The 22,860-nt window shown below is 42.9% G+C and overlaps 1 protein-coding gene across 2 annotated transcripts; it reads left to right on the top strand.

The window, feature by feature from the left end:
• Window positions 1-5,399: 5,399 nt before the first annotated feature.
• On the top strand, window positions 5,400-22,658 carry LOC133462738 (GTPase IMAP family member 9-like). Of its 2 annotated transcripts, XM_061744143.1 has the most exons (4): window positions 5,419-5,469; window positions 18,152-18,345; window positions 19,372-19,640; window positions 21,370-22,658. In XM_061744143.1, exons 1-4 carry the CDS (start codon window positions 5,448-5,450, stop codon window positions 21,677-21,679), a joined length of 795 nt encoding a protein of 264 aa, XP_061600127.1. In that variant the 5' UTR covers window positions 5,419-5,447; the 3' UTR covers window positions 21,680-22,658. The 2 variants fall into 2 exon arrangements, with proteins under 2 accessions (XP_061600126.1, XP_061600127.1); XM_061744142.1 differs by lacking the exons at window positions 18,152-18,345; window positions 19,372-19,640; window positions 21,370-22,658 and adding an exon at window positions 12,719-15,293 and having other exon boundaries at window positions 5,400-5,469.
• Window positions 22,659-22,860: the final 202 nt, after the last annotated feature.

Here is a 22,860-nt window from a genome sequence, read left to right as displayed (position 1 = left end):
GGATGTAAACCTGGGGAAGTAAGTCAAACTCATGTCTGGTGAGTCTGTTTCTTCTTCTTAGTGCAGTTTGATCTTTTTTCTACGATGTGATCCTCACTGCTGTAATTTTACCCCACAATATCTCGTCTGTTTGTATCCTGTTGAGCCGAAGATGAACTTCCACCCCGGTGGAACAATAAAGATTTATTATTATTATTTATAGTCTCCTTGAGTGCGTTTACATGGGAAGTTTAATTCCTCTTTAATGCAGAATTACAATTAAATCTGATCTAAAACAAGTAAAAATTACCATGTAAACACCTAATGGCCATTCTGAATTAAACTTAATTCCGAAATAAGTGGCTGGTTTATTCCGATTTTAAATCCGAATAGAATAATTCTGCGATCGTGTATGCACTCATTCAAAGAAAAGAAAAAAATTTAGATAAAAATTAAGAAAGAAAGAAAGAAAGAAAGAAAGAAAGAAAGAAAGAAAGAAAGAAAGAAAGAAAGAAAGAAAGAAAGAAAGAAAGAAAGAAAGAAAGAAAGAAAGAAAGAAAGAAAGATAAATTAATTAATTAATTAATTAATTAATTAATTAATTAATTAATTAATTAAAAAATAAATACATTTAAAAAAAATGTAAACAACATTTAAAAAGATAAAAGAAAAAAAATAAAGGAAAAAAAATAATACAAAAAAATAAAAAAAAATAATACAAAATAAATAAATAGCTTTTCAAAGTTGTAGCGGCTAGGTTTGTTTTTCTTCCGGTAGTTTAACTTCCGGTCCCCCCCCCCTATCCAATCAGAACCTTCCCAACCCCCAGACCTGGAGAGGAATTGGAGAAAGACCATCAAACGTGTTTTCCATGTAAACCTCAATTCAGAATTACTATTTCCATGAAAACTGGAAGGAAAATAGTTTAATTCGGAATTATTTAATTCAGAAATTAATTAATTCCGAATGAAAAAGCATTATGTAACCGTGGCCGATGGCGTGGGACTGCGGTGGATTTAGCTCCTACCTCCTCCGTCAGGCTCAGCCTCCACCGTCGGGGTCGGTCTTACTCGTCTCCACGTCCATTATCGGTGCTACAGGTGAGCCAGGACTTGATACTACGGTGCAGAAACAACCACTAGAGACTCAGGTGGGATCACTGCAGCTGGAACTACGGATGTTTCACTGATGTTTCCTTCTGCTGAAGAAGAAACGGAGAGGAAGAGATCTCAGTATCTGCAGGAATCAAACATTCACCACTCCACCTTTAGAGAATCACAACTTTGAAGTGAGTTCATCTAAAGAACTTTCATCTTCATCCTGCAGGATCGTGTGCAGGATCGTGTGCAGGATCGTGTGTGATCGTGTGCAGGATCGTGTGTGATCGTGTGCAGGATCGTGTGCAGGATCGTGTGTGATCGTGTGCAGGATCGTGTGTGATCGTGTGCAGGATCGTGTGTGATCGTGTGCAGGATCGTGTGCAGGATCGTGTGTGATCGTGTGCAGGATCGTGTGCAGGATCGTGTGCAGGATCGTGTCAGGATCGTGTGCAGGATCGTGTGCAGGATCGTGTGCAGGATCGTGTGTGATCGTGTGCAGGATCGTGTGCAGGATCGTGTGCAGGATCGTGTGTGATCGTGTGTGATTGTGTGCAGGATCGTGTGTGATCGTGTGTGATCGTGTGTGATCGTGTGCAGGATCGTGTGCAGGATCATGTGCAGGATCGTGTGCAGGATCGTGTGTGATCGTGTGCAGGATCGTGTGCAGGATCGTGTGCAGGATCGTGTGCAGGATCGTGTGCAGGATCGTGTGTGATCGTGTGCAGGATCGTGTGCAGGATCGTGATCGTGAGCAGGATCGTGTGCAGGATCGTGTGCAGGATCGTGTGCAGGATCGTGTGTGATCGTGTGCAGGATCGTGTGCAGGATCGTGTGCAGGATCGTGTGTGATCGTGTGTGATCGTGTGTGATCGTGTGTGATCGTGTGCAGGATCGTGTGCAGGATCATGTGCAGGATCGTGTGCAGGATCGTGTGTGATCGTGTGCAGGATCGTGTGCAGGATCGTGTGCAGGATCGTGTGCAGGATCGTGTGCAGGATCGTGTGTGATCGTGTGCAGGATCGTGTGCAGGATCGTGTGCAGGATCGTGTGCAGGATCGTGTGCAGGATCGTGTGCAGGATCGTGATCGTGTGCAGGATCGTGTGCAGGATCGTGTGCAGGATCGTGATCGTGTGCAGGATCGTGTGCAGGATCGTGTGCAGGATCGTGTGCAGGATCGTGTGCAGGATCGTGTGTGATCGTGTGCAGGATCGTGTGCAGGATCGTGTGTGATCGTGTGTGATCGTGTGCAGGATCGTGTGCAGGATCGTGTGCAGGATCGTGTGTGATCGTGTGCAGGATCGTGTGTGATCGTGTGCAGGATCGTGTGCAGGATCGTGTGCAGGATCAGGATCGTGTGCAGGATCGTGATCGTGTGCAGGATCGTGTGCAGGATCGTGTGCAGGATCGTGTGCAGGATCAGGATCGTGTGCAGGATCGTGTGCAGGATCGTGTGCAGGATCGTGTGCAGGATCGTGTGCAGGATCAGGATCGTGTGCAGGATCGTGTGCAGGATCGTGTGCAGGATCGTGTGTTATCGTGTGCAGGATCGTGTGTGATCGTGTGCAGGATCGTGTGCAGGATCAGGATCGTGTGCAGGATCGTGTGCAGGATCGTGTGCAGGATCAGGATCGTGTGCAGGATCGTGTGCAGGATCAGGATCGTGTGCAGGATCGTGTGTGATCGTGTGCAGGATCGTGTCCAGGATCGTGTGCAGGATCGTGTGCAGGATCGTGTGCAGGATCGTGTGTGATCGTGTGCAGGATCGTGTGTGATCGTGTGCAGGATCGTGTGTGATCGTGTGCAGGATCCTGTGCAGGATCGTGTGTGATCGTGTGCAGGATCGTGTGCAGGATCGTGTGTGATCGTGTGCAGGATCGTGTGCAGGATCGTGTGCAGGATCGTGTGCAGGATCAGGATCGTGTGCAGGATCGTGTGCAGGATCAGGATCGTGTGCAGGATTCTGTGCAGGATCGTGTGCAGGATCGTGTGCAGGATCGTGTGTGATCGTGTGCAGGATCGTGATCGTGTGCAGGATCGTGATCGTGTGCAGGATCGTGATCGTGTGCAGGATCGTGATCGTGTGCAGGATCGCGTGCAGGATCGTGTGTGATCGTGTGCAGGATCGTGATCGTGTGCAGGATCGTGTGTGATCGTGTGTGATCGTGTGCAGGATCGTGTGCAGGATCGTGTGTGATCGTGTGCAGGATCGTGTGCAGGATCGTGTGCAGGATCGTGATCGTGTGCAGTATCGTGTGCAGGATCGTGTGCAGGATCGTGTGCAGGATCGTGATCGTGTGCAGTATCGTGTGCAGGATCGTGTGCAGGATCGTGTGCAGGATCGTGATCGTGTGCAGGATCGTGTGCAGGATCAGGATCGTGTGCAGGATCGTGATCGTGTGCAGGATCGTGTGCAGGATCAGGATCGTGTGCAGGATCGTGATCGTGTGCAGGATCGTGTGCAGGATCAGGATCGTGTGCAGGATCGTGTGCAGGATCGTGTGCAGGATCGTGTGTGATCGTGTGTAGGATCCTGCGCAGGATCCTGTGCAGCCTCCGCTCAGCTCCTTCCGTCCTGTTTTTAAATCCCCAGCGAAGCTGAATCAGCTGATCGTGATTCGTGGCTGCAGCGTCTCCGTCTAAAACCTCTCTCTTTATTCTGGAACTGATCCGGTTCGGTCCGTCTGAGTCCAACACTCACACTCTCTCACCGATCCGTGGGGTTTTTCCACAGCTCTCTCTCTCTCAGCGTGTTTATCCTCCGCTTGTCGTTTATTCCAGCCAGAAACAGAAACCGTCGCCGTTAGCGACGGCCGAGCCGCATGAGGAGGAGGAGACGCTCCAGGAGAAGAAAATGATCATGAGGAGGAGGAGACGCTCCGGGAGAAGAAGATGAAGATGTCTGAAGCCACACCTTCCATGTGTCTTCCAGCTGTGACAGCTGGTTGCCATGGAGACGGTGATGCTGCTCCCTCGGCAGCAGCAGAGATTCATATTTGATGACTCGTCTGGTCTATAGTTAGGTATTTTTATTTTGATTAACTTTAGGGGGAAACAAACTCAGTTTATTTATAACTGAGCTGAATAAAGAAAGAAATAAAGAAGAAATGTATAATAATACGTGTGTATGTAGATGTGTATGTATATATATATATATATATATATATATATATATATATATATATATATATATATATATATATATAGAGCAGATGGAGTTAATATAGAGATATTATGGTGTAACTAAGTATATTTATATAAATATTTATATGGGCATGTGTGTACAAATATATAGAAATACTCAACTATGTGTGTGTATGTATAGGTAAGTGTGTGAGTATAATTATAGTATAGTTAGTTATTATAAATACGTGTTAATAAATGAGTAGTGAATGGGATTAAATAAGTTTACACTTCTTCTCACTCCTTTTTGCACATGTAAATTAAGTGTTAAAGTGTTATTACGTGTATGACATTCTTTGTTTTGTTGTTTTTTTTGTTTGCTTTGTTTTGTTTTCTTATCTTCTCTTTAATTGTTGTCTTTTACATGTACAAAATAAAATACATTCAAAATTTAAAAAAAAAACCTTGATCTGTTCTTTGAAACAAGACAATTCTAACTCTAATAATTATTTCTGGCATTATCATGATATATTGTTTCATATTATTATATTAAGTTATGAAATCTCATGGGATGTTAAACTATAGTATTATTATATTGTTATATTTAATAGTATGGTGATATCATTTGGTTATATGTTATAATATTTTATAAAAATTAGTTATATTAGGATATTACTATATTTATTATGCTATATTTATATGATATCATGCTACACCACTCTATATGATAATTATTTATTGGTTTACTCTTGAATTAATATTCTCAAATTATGAATCTACTTTCATCATCTTATTTACACGCACACACACACACACATACTGATGTTGTCTTTTGTCGTTGTTTACACTGTATGTTAAGAAATTTAAAAAAATAAATAAAAATGAAACAAGATAATTTTATCGTTAATATTCACTAATATTCACTGCAGAAACAACGAGGCGGAAGACGGATTCAAGATCCAGACCTGCAGCTCCTCTACTGATCAGGTTCTTACCAGCATGGTGTTAACCATTAATATGTGTGCAGACAAAAAGAAAAAAAAAAAGAAAAAGAAAAAAAATCAAATCGACTCTGGCTCACCGCAGGTGCTGGTCCTGCAGCATTCAGGCCCTGCAGGGGGCGGAGGCCCCGCCCACCCTGCACCTGGGGGGCGGGGCCTCCGCCCAGGTGCAGGTTCCAGCAGAAAACCAGGAACCAGGAGGTTCAGTCAGCAGGAGACGAGCGGCTGAACGGTTCTGGATCCAACATGTCTGGGGAAGACGCTCAGGGTAAGAAACCTTACACCACCTTACCTCCTCCAGGTCCTCCAGGTCCTTCAGGTCCTCCAGGTCCTTGATTGATTGAAATATTTATTGATTGAAATCTTTATATCGAGCATATTAATTATAAATACAAAAAAAAAAAACAATTTCACAAAACATCAGAAAAAGAATACAAATAAACAGTCATTAAACAAAATCAAAAGGAAATAAACCTTCATGACCGAGGAGGAGTAGGAGGAAGTAAAAACTTATGAGGTCCTACCCCTTGTTACTATTTCAATTTTGCTTGAATACAAAATAAAAATAAAAATAAAATTAAAACTGCAAGCAGTGATGAACGGGCCCTCGCGCGTGCAATTTCCACCATAAAAGTCAAGGACTCAAACAGAGTCCGATGACATCACCACGACTCTTTATGTCAAACTATTCAAAAGTTATGGCAGAAAGTAGGAACTATAAGATATGGACCAATCAGAAGAAGGGGGGGGGCGCTTTTTGGTGTCTGGTGTCGCCACGGTAACGCTTTTGACTGAGAAAAGTAATGCACATCGTCGCAGGATGGAGACGCACATTTTGATGTATGACAACCCTGGGTGCACGATACGGTTCGGGCCGTATTAACGGCCGAAGAAATGGCATTAATTGTGCCAAAATGACACGATTAATTCAAAATGGCCGACTTCCTGTTGGGTTTGGGCCATGGCTCCAAGAGACTTTTCTTTAAGTTGTGACATGATACAGGTGTGTACCGATTTTCGTGCATGTACGTCAAACCGTATTGTGGGGCTTGAGGCACAAAGTTTTCTAGGGGGCGCTGTTGAGCCGTTAGGCCACGCACATTAATGCAAACCATTAAATATCACATTTTTCACCAGGCCTGACTTGGTGAAAAATTTGGTGACTTTTGGGGCACGTTTAAGGGGAAAAAAGGCCCTCATTTAGTCGGAAGAAAAACTAGGAAAATTAAAAAAATGTCTACAGATACAATGGGGCCTTCGCACTGTCAGTGCTCGGGCCCTTAATATACCTGAGCATTATAAATAAATGATATACCAGAGCACTTTTCAACGAAAACGTAAATGTTCACAATCGTTGTCGTTAAATCTGGTTTCAGTTGAAGTTTTACCGTCAGTGCAGGAAAGAATCAACGTCAGGACCAGTGAAGGTTCTGGACTCGGAGCCCTAAATAAATTACCACGGAGATAAAACACAGGAGTCAAACTTAACTATAGAATAAAAGTCATAGAATAAAAGACGTCTGATAGTTCCCGGCAGGACGTTGATGTTTCCTCATTCAGGTTTCCTGGATTGTTCGTGTTTCCTCTTTGATCGTCTGGAATTTGAAACATTTATGGAAAACATCCCGTCCGACGAGTCGCGAGCTCCGTCTGTCGTAGCTAGCGGCTCCTCTCCCGCTTCTGTGATTGGTTGGTTTGACGTTAAGGAGAGAAGCAGTCATGCAAAAGTTTAGACGCCTCGTTTTAAAAAGATGATGCTTCTTTGGGTGTAAAACCAAATAAAATTAATCTGATGGCACGCCTGCCGATAGGGGGGGGACAAAAATATTTTTTTATTCTCATTAAATTATGGAATCATTTTTCAAAATGTTTCAAAATATGCCTATTTGTGGAAAAAATATGTAGTATTATAGTTAGATAAAAGCTTGTTATTTGTTTTCTTCCTAATTGTCCTTGTGGTCAAAAACCCCCAACACTAAAATGGTTTGGCCGCTGATCAAAATTTGATGTTATCATTTAATTCAACCATTAGAATGGTCAAAATGTCCGGTCAGCACAAGTCCGGTGCTCAGAAAAGAAGAGAAAAGAGAAGAAGAGAAGAAGAAAAAAGAGGCCTCAGAGATTCTCTACACAAATATTTTAAAAAGGTGGTGACGGTGAAGCTGGAATTAATAAAGTCAGCGTAGAGCAAGGTAAGAAACAGTTACAACGTTTATCAACCTTTAACTTAACCTAACTGGCTAGCTCTAATGTTAACGTCCATTAGCTTGTATAAAAACCTGAAGAGCAGAGGGAGAGGAGAGGAAGAGGAGAAGGAGAGGAAGAGGGAGAAGGAGAGGAAGAGGGAGAAGGAGAAGTAGAAGGAGAGATCCGGGCACAGGGGGCCCATCTTAGATTATTTTGTCCCGGCCCCGGCAGAACTGTCAGCTGGCCTGTCTGATGGTATCGACTCTTGGTTTTAACAGATACAACCAGCTGAGGTCAGTTGGGGTTAGTTGTTGGGATCAGCTGGGTTCACATGTGTCCTTCATGAGGCTTTAACTAAACTAAACTAAACTAAACTACCGTATTTTCTGGACTATAAACCGCCACTTTTTTCATAGGTTTTCAACCGTGCAGCTTATACAAAGGTGCGGCTATTCTGTGGATTTTTCTTCCACCGCTAGGGGGAGTGCTAACCGGAATTAGAATCAAAACTAAGACAAAATAAATACAAAGAATAATACACTACTTCTTCTTTAGCAGATAGAAGTAGAAGCAGATTTCAAACAGATAAATAGATAAATAAATACCGGTTATTTTCTCTTGGTTCTGTCCCATTTTAATCAGCAAAGTTGCTGCCGCGTTAAAAGACACTGTTAGGAAAGGATCTATTTAGGTACAAACATGTACATCATTTACAGTTCAGAATCCTTCTGTACATGTAGTAAATATCTAATCTAACAACAGAAATATCTGCGGCTGAAATATCTTCTTTTTTTTTTTTAAATAGAGCGGATGCGGCTTATACACAGGTGCGGCTTATAGTCCAGAAAATACGGTAAACTAAACTAAACTAAACTGAACCAAATGAAGCTCCACTTCCATGTGAAGTTCCTCAGGGCTCTGATTCCGGCCCACTTCCTCTCTCCCTTCCTCCACATGGTGCTGGTTTGGGTTTGGGTTTGAATTTGAATTGAATTTGAATTTAAATCTTTATTTCGAGCATGAAATAATTATAAAAACAAAAAACAATTACACAAAACATCAGAAAAAGAATAGAAATAAACAGTCATTAAACACACATCAAAAAGAAGTAAACCTTCATGCCCAAAAGGGAGTAGGAAGTAAAAACTTATGAGGTCCTACCCCTTGTTTCTATTTCAATTTTACTCGAATACAAAATAAAAATTAAAAAAATATAACAGCAAGCTTTACTTTATCAAAAAATATACCTATTATTACATTATTACAAATTTAAAAATATTACAGCACTTCATTACAATATTATACCAGAGCAATTATAAATAATATACATATTATATATATATACAACATATATATACACATATATACACACACACATATATATATATATATATATATATATATATATATATATATATATATATATATATATATATATATATATACATACACACATATCTTATCATAATCAATATACCTGAGCATTATAAGTATTATAAATATTATACCATCATTACTATGTCATATACATAGAATCCCAGTCCCTATAAGTAAATAAACTGAATTCTAGTATTGAACTTACACACGTTTGTTGTGTTTGTTTTTCGTTGGTTATGAAACTGTTATCAAGAACTGTGTTGTTGAACCTGTTTCTCCTCCATTCTCTTATCTGTCTCACTATCACTTCTTTCTTTGGTCTGTGAGGTTTCAGGAATGCAGTCGTGTGACTTATACTCATGTGATAATTCAGAGCATTCCTAACAAACTGGTTCTAATTGTGGCTCCTGACTCAGAACTAGAGATTTTCTTAAAGGATGTTCTTTCTGGCACTGATTCCAACACCAATACTGAGTATTGATGTGATAGAAGTTCCTGACGTACCAGCCCTTTCCAGCAACTCATGTCTCCATCTGTTAGCTTAAAACAACAGGTTGTAAGTCAGTAATTCATAAGTTGTGATGTTTTTAAGGGGAAACAAAGAAAAGTGGGATTCTGTTCATAAAACCTTTGTGGTACCAGACACGTGAGGTTATTCCCATAAATGTTGCTTTGCCAAAGGTCCTCCATGTCGTAGCAACTTTTTTCTTTCCATGAAGACGTTTCACCTTCTTTCCTGAAGATTTGAACAAAATAATATGTGAAAAATCTCAGAAACAAACAGCAAATACGAATCGAAAACTACTCCAATATAATTGGTTAATGCAGACATACATGACTCCTGCCAAATTAAATAAATATAACAGTCATATACCTGACAATTGTTTTAAATGCAATGAGGTTCAGGGAACATTTGTGAGCTGTGTCTGCGAATGTGACAAAATTAAAAAATTCTGGAGGGAGGTAATTAATAAAACCATGCTTATCCAGCCCTGTTTCCACTGGAGCCTACTGTACCTTGTTATTGCTGCATTTATATCCAACAGATCTCAATTTGAAACCCCAAGAACGTAAATGTATTGGTTTCGCTATATTGCAGGCAAAAAAGATTATTGGTGTCAATTGGAAGAAAACGGATGCAGCTACAATCGGTGCTTGGATCAAAGTTATGGCACAATGTAGGTCAATGGAGAAAATAACATATACATTAAAAAACAAACTCGGGATGTACGAGGAAATCTGGAAACCTTTTGATCAATTTATTAAAAAAGGAGATATAGTAGCTTCTACGGGAGGAAAATGCAGGGCAGGAAACTTAAATTCCAGAGTAGTGGTGAAACTCGGAAGGGGAAGGACGTTGGGGGGCGACAGTAAAAGTGTAATTTTTGGTTATGTGTTTAGTTTATGTATATCTTTAATTTGCTAGAGGTACCATCGGACTGTATTTAGTTTACTGTATTTATGTTATTTTGTACTAATTTTGGATCTTATAACAAGAGAGATGTAAAGAGAGAAGGGATGTGGGTTGGGATGGGGAGGGTTAAAACTGTTAAGTGAGAAATAACTGTGAAATGTCCTTTATTATAATATTCTATGTGTGAATGAAAAATCAATAAAGATATTGTTAAAAGGAAGGTTAAACATCTTCAAGAAGAGAAACAGCAGCCGCCTCGATTCAAGGCTAAGAGAGCTGGTTCTGGTTTGGGAGTGACTGCCATCTAGTGGTGGAGGAGGGAACTACATCCATCTAGTGGTGGAGGAGGGAACTACATCCATCTAGTGGTGGAGGAGGGAGCTACAATTCAATTCAATTCAATTTTATTTATATAGAGTCTAATACAACAAAAGTTGTCTCCAGACGCTTTCCAGAGACCCAGAACATGAACATAAACCCCCGATCAATTATTACATAAAAAATGGCTGGTAAAAACTCCCCTAGTGGGAGAAAAACCTTAAGCCAAACAGTGGCAAGAAAAACTCCCCTTTAGGAGGAAGAAACCTGGACCAGGACCTGGATCATAAGGGGGGACCCTCCTGCCGAGGGCCAGACTGGTAGGTCAGGGACGTCAACAGCACAGCAGGCAGGTGGAAGCAGCAGCGGGATGACCGGGGGTGGGGACTGCAGGCAGGTGGAAGCAGCAGCAGGATGACCGGGGGTGTGGACCGCAGGCAGGTGGAAGCAGCAGCGGGATGACCGGGGGTGGGGACCGCAGGCCAGCACGCAGCTCCCGAAGCTGCGGCCTAATCATCAAGCCCCAGGTTGGGGTGCAGGGTCGGGGAAAGGTTGAGAAGGAGCAGGGCCAGGGAGAGGAGTCTTGACGGACAAATCTCTCCCCCGCCTGCCCGGGCCGTTACCCTGCCCCCCTCACTCCCACACTGCAGGATCCGGTGTTGTGCATTCAGAGATGCTCTTCGCCACCGGCAGAGGATGCTGCACCATGTACAAAAGAGAAAAAAAAAGGGGGGCCAGCACAAGAAACTACAGGAGCGATGGACAATAATTATGGCTATGAGATACTTATAATAAATAAAAATGGAACTGGAGAAGAGAGGAAGGGGAGAGGAGAGGAGAAGAAGGGTGAGAGGCACCGCCCAGCGGATCATGTCGATGCCCCCTGCAGCATAAGCCTATAGCAGCATATCTACCACCAAGCTATATTTGAGATTAACTATTAGAGTCTTGTTCTATAGCTGCAACTATGACTACTGACTCTAACACACTAGTTACACTAACTAGAGGCTTTACTAAACACTAACTATAGGCTTTACTAAACAGAAAGGTTTTAAGTTTAGTTTTAAAGGTGGAGGTGGTGTCAGCCTCCTTAACCCAGATTGGAAGTTGGTTCCATAGTAATGGTGCCTGATAGCAGAACGCCCGCCCTCCAAATCTACATTTAGATACTCTAGGAACTACGAGTAAACCTACACTCTGGGAGCGGAGAGCTCTGCCAGGAACATAAGGCACTATCAGGTCTTGTAAATACTGCGGAGCTAAGCCGTTTTGGGCTTTATATACAAGTAATAACATTTTAAATTGGATTCTGAATTTTACGGGTAGCCAATGGAGCAACGCTAACACTGGAGAGACGTGGTCTCTCCTGCTGATTCCTGTCAGTACTCGGGCTGCTGCATTCTGGATCAGCTGGAGCCTATTCAGCAAATTACTTGGACATCCTGCTAATAACACATTACAGTAATCTAGTCTAGAAGATACAAACGCATGAACTAGTTTTTTTGCATCACTCTGTGAGAGGATTTTCCTAATCTTTGCAATATTACGGAGATGGAAAAATGCTATTTTACAAACCTGATTAACCAAGTAGGTTCAGCTGCAGAAGTTCGTTCGTTCGTTCGTTCGTTCGTTCGTTCGTTCGTTCGTTCGTTCGTTCGTTCGTTCGTTCGTTCGTTCGTTCGTTCGTTCGTTCGTTCGTTCGTTCGTTCGTTCGTTCGTTCGTTCGTTCGTTCGTTCGTTCGTTCGTTCGTTCGTTCTTCATGATATCTATGTAAACTACAAGTTTTAACCAAGAAACAACAATCTCTGATCAGTCAGGACCACCTGACTGATCCACTGTGAAGGATAATCAAAAATATTGGTGCTTTTAAGGGTCCTGTTCCTCCAGCTCTTCTTATTTATATCTGTTTATTAGTAATTATAAGATTCTCTTGGTCTTGTTTGTACATTTATGTGCTCCGATCATCCAACTACTCTCAAAGCTCATTAGCATCTCTGAAGGTGCTTTTTCAGCCCAACGCTGGCTCCATGTGTCAGGTCTGTTCAAGATGTCAACATTTTTCTCCAGTGGAAATAAGGATTGTGGTTGTAGAATTAAAATGAACCTGCTAAAACCAAAGAGACATCCATCACCAGATTTATGGAAGTTCAATAGCACAACTATGGTGGAAATGCAGCGAGTGCTATACGGTATTATGAACAGTGTATTTCTGTCCGACAGGGTTCATGGGAGCCGTAGATCCAAACGAGAGGAGGATTGTTCTGGTAGGGAAGACCGGCGTGGGGAAGAGTGCCGCAGGAAACACCATCCTGGGGAGGGAAGCCTTCGAGTCGGAGCTGTCTCCGTCTTCCCTGACGTCCGACTGTCACAAGGCCAAAGGGTCGGTGGATGGCCGGCCGGTGGCTGTCATCGATACTCCGGGACTGTTCGACACCAACTTCACCCAGGAGGAAGTGCTGAGCAGGATCAAGAGGTGCATTTCCCTGTCGTCTCCGGGTCCTCACGCCTTCCTGGTGGTCCTGCAGCCGGGCCGGTTCACCCAGGAGGAGAAAGACACCGTGCAGATGATCCAGACCACGTTCGGCGAGGAAGCAGCCAGATACACGATGGTGCTGTTCACACACGGAGACCAGCTGAAGAAGCAGACGATCGAAGGCTTCGTCTCCGAAAGTCCCGACCTGGTCGCCCTCATTCGGAGTTGCTCCAACAGATACCACGTCTTCAACAACGAGGTTAAAGACCTCACGCAAACCAGCGAACTGCTGGACAAAATCGACAGGATGACGACGGCCAACGGTGGAAGCTTCTACAGCAACGACATGTTCGCGAGGGCGGAGGCCGCCATCGAGGAGGAGAAGGAGCGACTGCTGAAGGAGATGGAGGAGGAGAGGCAGAGGGAGCTGGAGGAGCTCAGGGTGAAATGCTCGGGGAAAGTCTACCACCGGGAGGAGACCCGGGTCAACCTCAGGTACCAGTTCCAGGCCCGGACTCGCGCGGAGAAGTCCAACAACTTCATCGCCTCGCCGACAATCGCTCTGGCCACGAGCTGCGGCGCCGCCATCGGAGGCGTCCTGGGCATTGCCGCAGGTCCGATTGGTTTGGCGGTCGGAGTCGTGGCCGGCGCCGCTGCCGGAGCTGCCGTCGGTGCGATAGCCGTGGGAGTCTCCAAACACTGCGTTCTGCAGTGAAGACAGGGCCCCACGCTGGAGGCTAAATAGATTTAAAAACTATTTTATCCTGTTCTCAATAAGGCTACTTAATAGCAGCAAATGAAATATAAAGGATGGTTATCTTTGAACTGTGTTATTGAAATGGTATCATCTAGTACACACACTCTGTGGTCTATGTCTATGTAAATATGGTGTATGTTCTTGTCCTTGAGGAGTCCCTGTCCTTTGTTGTTGATTCTTGTTGTCTGTGGGCGCAGCATGGGTTAAAGCCCAACCCGAATTTCCCACACGTGGGACAATAAAGTGTATCTTAATCTTAAGACAACCCGACCTTTGCGATTCCTGGAAAGGTTCCACCTAGGAAATCTGTTTTGATCTGCTCGGATGAACCAACCCTAGCTTTGCTACCGTGTCATAGCAACTCTCACGGTAACTTCACCCTTTTTTTCTTTCCTTGGAGACGTTTCACCTTCTTTCCTGAAGATTTCATCAGTTTGAACGAATTAATTTTCCAGATAGAATGTTAAACATCTTCAAGAAGAGAAACAGCAGCCGCCTCGTTTCAAGGCTGAGAGCTGGTCCTGGTTTGGGAGTGACTGCCATCTAGTAGTGGAGGAGGGAGCTACATCCATCTAGTGGTGGAGGAGGGAGCTACATCCATCTAGTGGTGGAGGAGGGAGCTACATCCATCTAGTGGTGGAGGAGGGAGCTACATCCATCTAGTGGTGGAGGAGGGAGTTACATCCATCTAGTGGTGGAGGAGGGAGCTACATCCATCTAGTGGTGGAGGAGGGAGTTACATCCATCTAGTGGTGGAGGAGGGAGCTACATCCATCTAGTGGTGGAGGAGGGAGCTACACCCATCTAGTGGTGGAGGAGGGAGCTACATCCATCTAGTGGTGGAGCCCATCGCCCCAGATTGACATAGAAAAACGAAATTCGCTACACATGTACAACATGTCAAGACGCACCAAAAAGTCTCCTGGACCAAAACCCTAACGCCAACAGGAAGTCGGCCATCTAGAATAGAATGACCAATTGTTCGCCATTCTCACACATCATATTTGAACGAACTAGTCCTAGGGATTTTATCACACCTTCTTCTGATTGGTCGATATAGTTCCTACTTTCTGCAATAACTTTTGAATGGTTTGATATAAAGACTCGTGGGTGGTGTCATCGGACTCAGTTTTGAGTCCTTGACCATAATTGGTGCAAATTAGCCCCGCCCCTTCTTCTGATTGATCGATATTTGATAGTTCCTATTTTCTGCCATAACTTTTGACTGGTTTGACATAAAGAATCATGGTTGGTGTCATCGGACTTAGTTTTGAGTCCTTGACTTTTATTGGTGAAAATTGCACGCGCGAGGGCCCGTTCATCGCTGCTTGCAGCTTTAATTGCTTTTTGTATTTGTTGGTGTAAATAAATGTGCAGAAACATCTTAATGGGACCTTTCTGAAGTCTGCAGTCTCAATGTTGTTTTTCAATGAATAAAATAAAAAACCTCATGTAACATGTTGGACATAAACATCTGTGAAGCCAGAGCAATGATTTTGGAAATGTATATATTATTTAATGATTAATTAATTAAAGAACTAGTAAATCCTGAGGTGATGAGTTTCCAGCAGCGTCCTGATCTTTTACACAAATTTACACAAAACCTAAACGTTAACATGGACAGAATATCGACTTCCGGGTTTAGCCAATGGAGTAACTAGACGCAAGGCGAGGTCGCTCTCCCAGACAAATCCAAATTAACCCATAAACTAGCTTAAAATTCAGTACTATTCGATAGTAAGAATAGATGGATGGGGGAAGATCACTTAGAAGCCAAAAAATCGACAGGGGAGAACCTTCAAAACAGAAAAACTACAGGGCGGAAATACAAGGACTGAAGTGGACTACAATTAGGCTTTGTATAGACAAGTTTTACGCGCCAAGACCTGGGCGCCGCCATTACCCGACACAAATGCATTTCATTTCCGCCGGAAGTGGTTTGTGCAGCGTCTACCGGTGTAAACACGGTGTGGATACTAACCTAAAGCAAAGACTCGCTGCTCGTGAGCTTTTAATGTCGACAACTATGTCTTTGCAATGGTGTTTTGGGAGAAATCTCACTTAGGCTCGGGAGCAGTCAGCTGTGCAAAAATTAATCAGACACACACTCGCTTTTGCTATAAGATATGAATAAATGTATTAAAAGCAGTGCACACAAAAAGACTCACACACAATTGCTCTTTTGCTAGGATAACTCTGTGTCAAGTTATCCCCTGCAAATGACAAAACAACAGACAATTACATAGGGGCTAGGCGATGTACCTCTTACCTTAATACAGAAGGACTGGAGAGCCGGAACAGTCCAGGCAGAGCAGCGATAAAAACCCCGGCTGGGCGTCCGTGCACAAACCCACAGCTGACTCTGAATCCGGACTTCCGGCTCTCGCGTCTTTATACCTTTCTCGCGGAGGGGGTTGCCCCTTCAACTCCCGCCTGCCAGTTCTCACGCTAAGTCTTGGCTCACACGGGACTGAGCTTCCCGTGTGAACCAAGCGCCTCTCTCACAGTTACAATAAACAACAGGTGCAGAGCTGATATGACTGTTTTGAGAATGAAGGACATTTCAGGACACAAAACTTATTTTTTCTTCCTTCAAATGGGAACACGGTTCTACTACAGTGACTGGAGATGGCGTTACTCTCATCACAACGGCCTGCCAAATTGCATTGTATTTATGATGTACCACAAAATACCAGTATCAATGTTAGTGTATGAAACTTCTTCATAATTAACAGTATTGTATTTAGTATAGTATATAGTATTTAACAGTATTGTCAGCTTCATAGCTAAAGTTGCTGAACTTCAGATTCAAGTGTTTGTTTCTCTGGGGGGAGGCAGCGGTTCCGCCAGGTGAGTTTACGCCTCTTTGGCTGGGGAGAGCGATTATAACCCAACCACAACTCAGGGAAAGGATTATCCTTTGTTGGTTTTCTGTCAACAAAGTGATGCGAACAGACAAAAATGTTGTGCGTGGTTTTTTTAGATTTAATACCTTCAGCCAGGTCCTGGATTCCGAGTCGGTATTAGGCATGGACGTTGATCTTCGTAGCTGGTTTGTGGTCGTAGCACTCTCTATCTAACCTATCTAATCTATCTAATCTCTATCTGACCACTCGTTCAGGTGCTTTCTCCAGTTCTTACAACCAACCACCGCACACGTCGTTCCCCAACCACTTTTCTTCTTTCAAATATCCATGTAGTTGCTACTTCCTCTTTGTCAGTGCTGTGTCGGCACTCGGCACAACGCCAGTGCTAGCTAGAAATACAGAACTAGTCCACCAGTACGGAAGTGGATTGCATTGACGGGAGGACTTCAGGAAGTAGAGCGGAAACAGCTCAAAAACTTGTCTATATATTCTCAAGATGTCTGGGAGAGACGGCTTCATTTTTAATAGGTTAGTTGGACTTCAGGATGGTAGGGTTGGTCCTATGTGACGACCGAGACACCCTACAGTATATATAGGGCCCTTTCTTAGAGATAGGATTTACCCTCGACCCACCAACGGGTTCTTGGTGAGGAGTTTTCTCCTCCCAGTTTGCAGGTCTGTTCTTTCTATGTTCAGTTGGTTTTGTTTTTCATGTTCTACTGTTTTTTTGTGGGGAGCAACACTATTGTAAAGGCATTTATACTTTTCCATGTTTGAATAATAATGCCACATAATTTGAAAATATCTTATTGTAGAAGAAATACGATCAATGGAACAAATTACCTACAGCTTACGACTTAAAACAGAAATGTACTTAGCAAGATGGACAAAATGGCATTATTATATAAGACAGTAGTGTCTCCCCCTCATGTTTTCTTGTATTGTTGTATACCTGTTTTCGTTGTTGTTTTTCTCTTATGTCTGAAAATTGAAAAATAAAGTTTTAAAAAAAAGAACATGGACAGAATATAATTAAAAAACTCAAAATATATGAAATAAAACAACTTTGGCTTTTATTGTAGAGGAAGTGCTTTGTTTTTTTGTGTGTAAAAGTGAAGAAATAAAGATAAATGTGAGAGAAGTATGAAGTCGGTTTGTTTTTACAATTTTAAAACTTTAAAGATGTCGCAGATTAAAACACTGAAGTTTTACCAGATCCTGCAGGTCCAGATCCAGACCTGCAGGTCCTCTACAGACCACTAGGGTCCAGATGCAGACCTGCAGGTCCTCTACAGACCACTAGGGTCCAGATCCAGACCTGCAGGTCCTCTACAGACCACTAGGGTCCAGATCCAGACCTGCAGGTCCTCTACAGACCACTAGGGTCCAGATGCAGACCTGCAGGTCCTCTACAGACCACTAGGGTCCAGATCCAGACCTGCAGGTCCTCTACTGACCACTAGGGTCCAGATCCAGACCTGCAGGTCCTCTACAGACCACTAGGGTCCAGATCCAGACCTGCAGGAACCTTCAGTTCTGGTGTGTTCTGTCTGCAGGTCCCCGGAGGCACCAGGGGAGCCGGAGGAGCCGCCACGCCCTGCGGATGGTTCTGCTGGGGAAGACCGGCGCGGGGAAGAGCGCCGCAGGAAACACCATCCTGGGCCGAGACGCCTTCCTGTCGGCGGCGTCGCCGTCCTCCCGGACGGCCCGGTGCCAGCGGGCGGACGGGCTCTGCTGCGGCAGCCGGGAGGTTGGGTTTTTATTTATTCTTTATTTCATTCTTTTTTATTTTTTATTTTTTTATTATTTTTATTTTTTTATTTTTTTAAAATATTTTTTATTTTTTATTTATTTCTTTCATTGATAAAATAAAACAACAAACAATTTAATATAAACACAAACGTTCCTAAATTATGAATGAAAGGGAGCAGAAAGAAGAAGAATCTTATTTAATCTGCCCCTTTTTTCCCAAGAAATCAATTTACAAAGAACATAAATTAAAAAACAATAACAAAGTAAACAAAAAATCTAAAATAAAATAGCTGCAATTTTACTGTACAAAAAGCTAACAAAAAGTATGAAAAGGAGACGTGTCTCCTTTATTGGAGTTAAATTCTGGAATGATGAACATACATTTAAAAACATGTCATTCTCTTTTGGTTTTTAAGAAAATGGTTTGTAAAGCTGTTAATGTTTCTTTGCTTTTCTTGTTTCTTCGCCTTTTGTTGTTTCTTTGCGTTTCTGTTGTTTCGTTGCTTTTTGTATTCAGTTTTTGGTTTTCTGGAGGTCGGTAGCCAAAAAAAGAAAGTAGATAATAAAGGACAGGCTTTTATAAGCAGTTTTTTTTTTATTTATTTTTTTTATACTTTTTGTTTTGTCTTTTTCAAGTTACACAGAAAGGAAAGAGAAAAAAAAATAATAATAATAATAAAAATAAAAAAATGATAGTAACAATCATAACATAACTACCTGGGGGAGATGTAATATTTTGCCATTCTTTTCTTTCCCTTCTTTAAGGGCATGGCTGGGATTTGACCTTAAATGTAGACCATTTTTGCCATTTTTGAGCAAAATCCCTTCCTCTAATTCTCAAACAAAAATGGCTTTTATAAGCAGTTTTGCTTCTGCTTTTGCTTTTTCAGTCATTGTTCAACACATGATTATTGGTTTTGTGTGAAATGTCAATGCTGTGCACAATGTTTTTTGGTGTTGTGTTGTTTTTGTGTTGTCATGATTGAAGAAACTTCATTCATTCATTCATTCATCCATTATCCAGGTGGCGCTGGTGGACACGCCGGGCCTGTTTGACACCGGCGTCGCCGCGCCGGAGGTGCTGAGGGAGATCCGGCGCTGCGTGGCCCTGGCGGCCCCGGGGCCCCACGTGTTCCTGCTGGTGCTGAAGCTCGGCCGCTTCACCCGTGAGGAGGAGGACGCCCTCGCCGCCGTCCTGGACGCGTTCGGGGACGAGGCGGCCCGGCGCTCGCTGCTGCTGTTCACGCACGGGGACCGGCTCAAGACCCAGACGCTGCAGAGCTTCGTCTCCAAGTAGTTAGTTAGTTAGTTCATCTTTATTTTGGTCAATTATAAGCATAAAAATCCATAAGCAAGATAATAAACATTTACAGGTTTTTCTTCGATCAACATGGTGATTATTTTGACCGAAAAGGTCTGGGTTTGAAGCATAAAGCTTATCTTGTCCAACTTTTAACATAATAGAATATATGTAAAAAGAACAAATAAAGTATCATGAGGTTACACAAAATAATATAATGCTATAATAATAATAATAATAATAATAATAATAATAATAATAATAATAATAATAATAATAATAATATGACTGAGTCATGTGACCAGTTCTGGCTGAATGAGTCAGCAGCTGACTTCTGGTTGCCCCGGCAACAAGAACCTCTCTTCAGAACCTTCCGGTTTGGCTGTGAGAAAAACCCAGATTTTGGCTTCTGACGAGTTCTCAAATCACTCTGATTTGTGATCAAACCGTAGCTCGTAGCCAAAAAACGAAAACATCATGAGAGACACGGAAGCCGGCAGATTCTGACAATCTTAATTTTATTCAGATATTCCTTAAAATGAGTGAGTAAGGTCAGTGCGAAGACAGAGTGAGATTCTTTTGAAGAAAAACGTTTGATTACATTACAGTCAATGGGGACCGAGACAGGTATTTGTGCCGCTCTAGCCCCCCGTTTAAATTTTGTACATACCCCGCGTGTCAAAGTCACATTTTGAATCCCAACACCTATGTCTACATTCTGACCAAAATTATTTGTCTCCTTTTTACGGTTTGGCCGTGAACTCAAGTTTCAAATAAAAATTTGGGTTATTTTTTACTGTTTCTCGCACTCTAGAAACCGACACCCGCACTCTAGATTTGACGAAAAAGTGATTTCCAGTCCTCGCTTGTGTGCTCCTATTTTGAAAAGTGTACATCTTAGGAAAGAACTGTTTGGTGTTTTGGAGAGAAGAGAAGTTTTCCTCCGTTTTGAAGTTTGAATTTCTACGTGCAGGTATGAGAAAGCTAGGTGACTCAGAAAAAAGGTGAATTTTGGCTTTTTCTTTACCTTCCATCCACAGTGTGACATTCCGCGCCACACACATACATGGGAAAATCTCCCACGTGTCTCTCCAAAAAGTTTGGAAATTTGGAAATGTTTTTGCACTTTGTGCGAAAACTATTTGTGCGATCGCTCTGAAAATTCACAGGATTGTAGTTAAATTCAGGGCCTACACCTTTCTAAATTGGTTCAGAATTTTTCGAGTAACGGTGTGCGAGTGGTGAGGCCCCAAAGTTCTCCCAATGCGTTCCGGATGGCCCAAAAACGCACGTTTTTGCGCAACGTGCAAAAACGTGCAAAAACGTGCGCACCAATCGCTAATAAAAGTCATACCACTCGATTCCCGATTAGGGCGCACGTTTCTATGTTTTTACTTTTCGTGTTTACTCAAAGCTGCGGGACTAGTTACGCGCTGAAGTTTATACAAAAGAATAAATAATAAGCCTGAGCAAAAATTGCTATGGCATAGCTGTGGAGGACGAGTCCCTCATGGCACATGCCTCGTGGCACTAATGATAATAATGATAGCTCTGAAAACAGAAAGTGAGAAGATGCTTCTATATAAGTGTCCATTAGCTTTGCTTTGAATAATAGCTTATATGCTTTCATTGAGTTTGCTAATTTAAGGTCGTTGTCTAATGAGTTCCACAGTTTTACTCCTAAAACGGATATAAAACATCTGCCCTTTGTATTTGTTCCAGGAGCGAGCGGCTCGCGGCGCTCGTCCGGCGACTCTCCGGCAGGTGCCACGTCCTGGACAACGAGGCTCCGGACGGGCAGCAGACCCGGCGGCTGCTGGACCTGGTGGACGAGGTCCTGCTGGACAACGATGGAGGACACTACACCGGGGAGATGCTCCGCCGGGCCCGCCGGGCCTCGGAGAAGGAGGAGCGGGAGAACCGGAGGGCCCGGAAGGAGGCGGAGCGCCGGAGGAGGAGCCTCCTGGAGGCCGAGGTGCAGCAGGAGACGAGCTCAGCGGGACGATCGGCCCGCAGGTGTCTCCTGCAGTAACCTACATAAACACTCCGGGGACTTTGTGATGTGTGGCCAGGTACGGGTTTCTCCACACCTAAGGCCCCGTTTCCACGTAGCAAAAACAGTGGTGTTTTCATGCGTTTTGGCCGTTCGTTTAGACCAAAAACCCTAATTTCTCCGTCTTCACGTTTGCTTGTAAACGGAGAGAAACGGACATTTAGCTTCAGAACGTCACATTATGAGACGGAAACGTCACCAGGGACAGTGTGCCACCTGTGTTTACAATTAGTTTGGCCACCGTCAATATTTTCTTGTAATTTACCTGTTTTAATTAGCAACCTGTGCTTTTATTATTTTACCTTCTTTTCTCATAATTGTATTTCATTTTATTTGCTATTTACTGTCTAATTATGTCTTGCCGCTTTTAATGTTGATGTAAAGCACTTTGAATCCCCTTGTGTTGAATTGTGCTATATAAATAAACTTGTCTTGCCTTTATATTCTAAAGTTACACTTAAAAGTAACTCCACTTCTCTGTCACTGTAAGACTCACAGCACGAAAAGATGAGTTTATGGGAATATGCTGACATAGCATTTAACCGGTAATGTTCGTGTTTGCTGGGTGTATGTAGATGTTATTGGGAATTTACTGGTGAAAGAAGTTTACTGTGAAATACGGCCATTTCTGGGCTGTAATCGGGAGTTTACTGACCCCACTTTTTTGCCACGGGTAGAGGAACAGCAGGGGACCTTTAGGCCTTTGTTCAAAAAATGCAGCCATCGAGAGCCATCAAACGGCCATCAACACTTCTGTGAGTTACCATTCAAACTCCCCCAACCTGTTTATGCCCAATTGGCCCACATGAATAGCAAATGGAGATAGGGCCTATCACTGGAATGTGTAGACCATCATGAACAGATCACAAACTTGACCTCATTTACTTCAGTGTTCTTTCTACAAAAACACTTTTGCAACACAATCACATTTTTACCAGAAAGCTACATTTGCTGTTCAGGGACACCACACAAAGTCTGACTGCTTAGTTTGAGCAGGCTATGTTTAGTTCATTGTTCAACTAAATGTTGTTTTTTGTTATTGGGAATTTACTGGTGAAAGAAGTTTACTGTGAAATACGGCCATTTCTGAGCTGTAATCGGGAGTTTACTGACCCCACTTTTTACTGTTACAGTCCTGACAGACCAATCACAGCGCATGT

This window comes from Cololabis saira, chromosome 16 (assembly GCF_033807715.1).
Source record: "Cololabis saira isolate AMF1-May2022 chromosome 16, fColSai1.1, whole genome shotgun sequence".
NCBI classification, from domain to species: Eukaryota; Metazoa; Chordata; class Actinopteri; order Beloniformes; family Belonidae; genus Cololabis; species Cololabis saira.
This window is presented reverse-complemented; position numbering and strand designations above follow the sequence as displayed.

Excerpts from the sequence above, each read along its gene's own strand:
- LOC133462738 (XM_061744142.1), top strand. The coding sequence starts at position 5,448 with ATGTCTGGGGAAGACGCTCAGG. Across the intron at positions 5,470-12,718 it reads GTCTGGGGAAGACGCTCAGG|GGTTCATGGGAGCCGTAGAT; the intron begins GTAAGAAACCTT and ends TCTGTCCGACAG.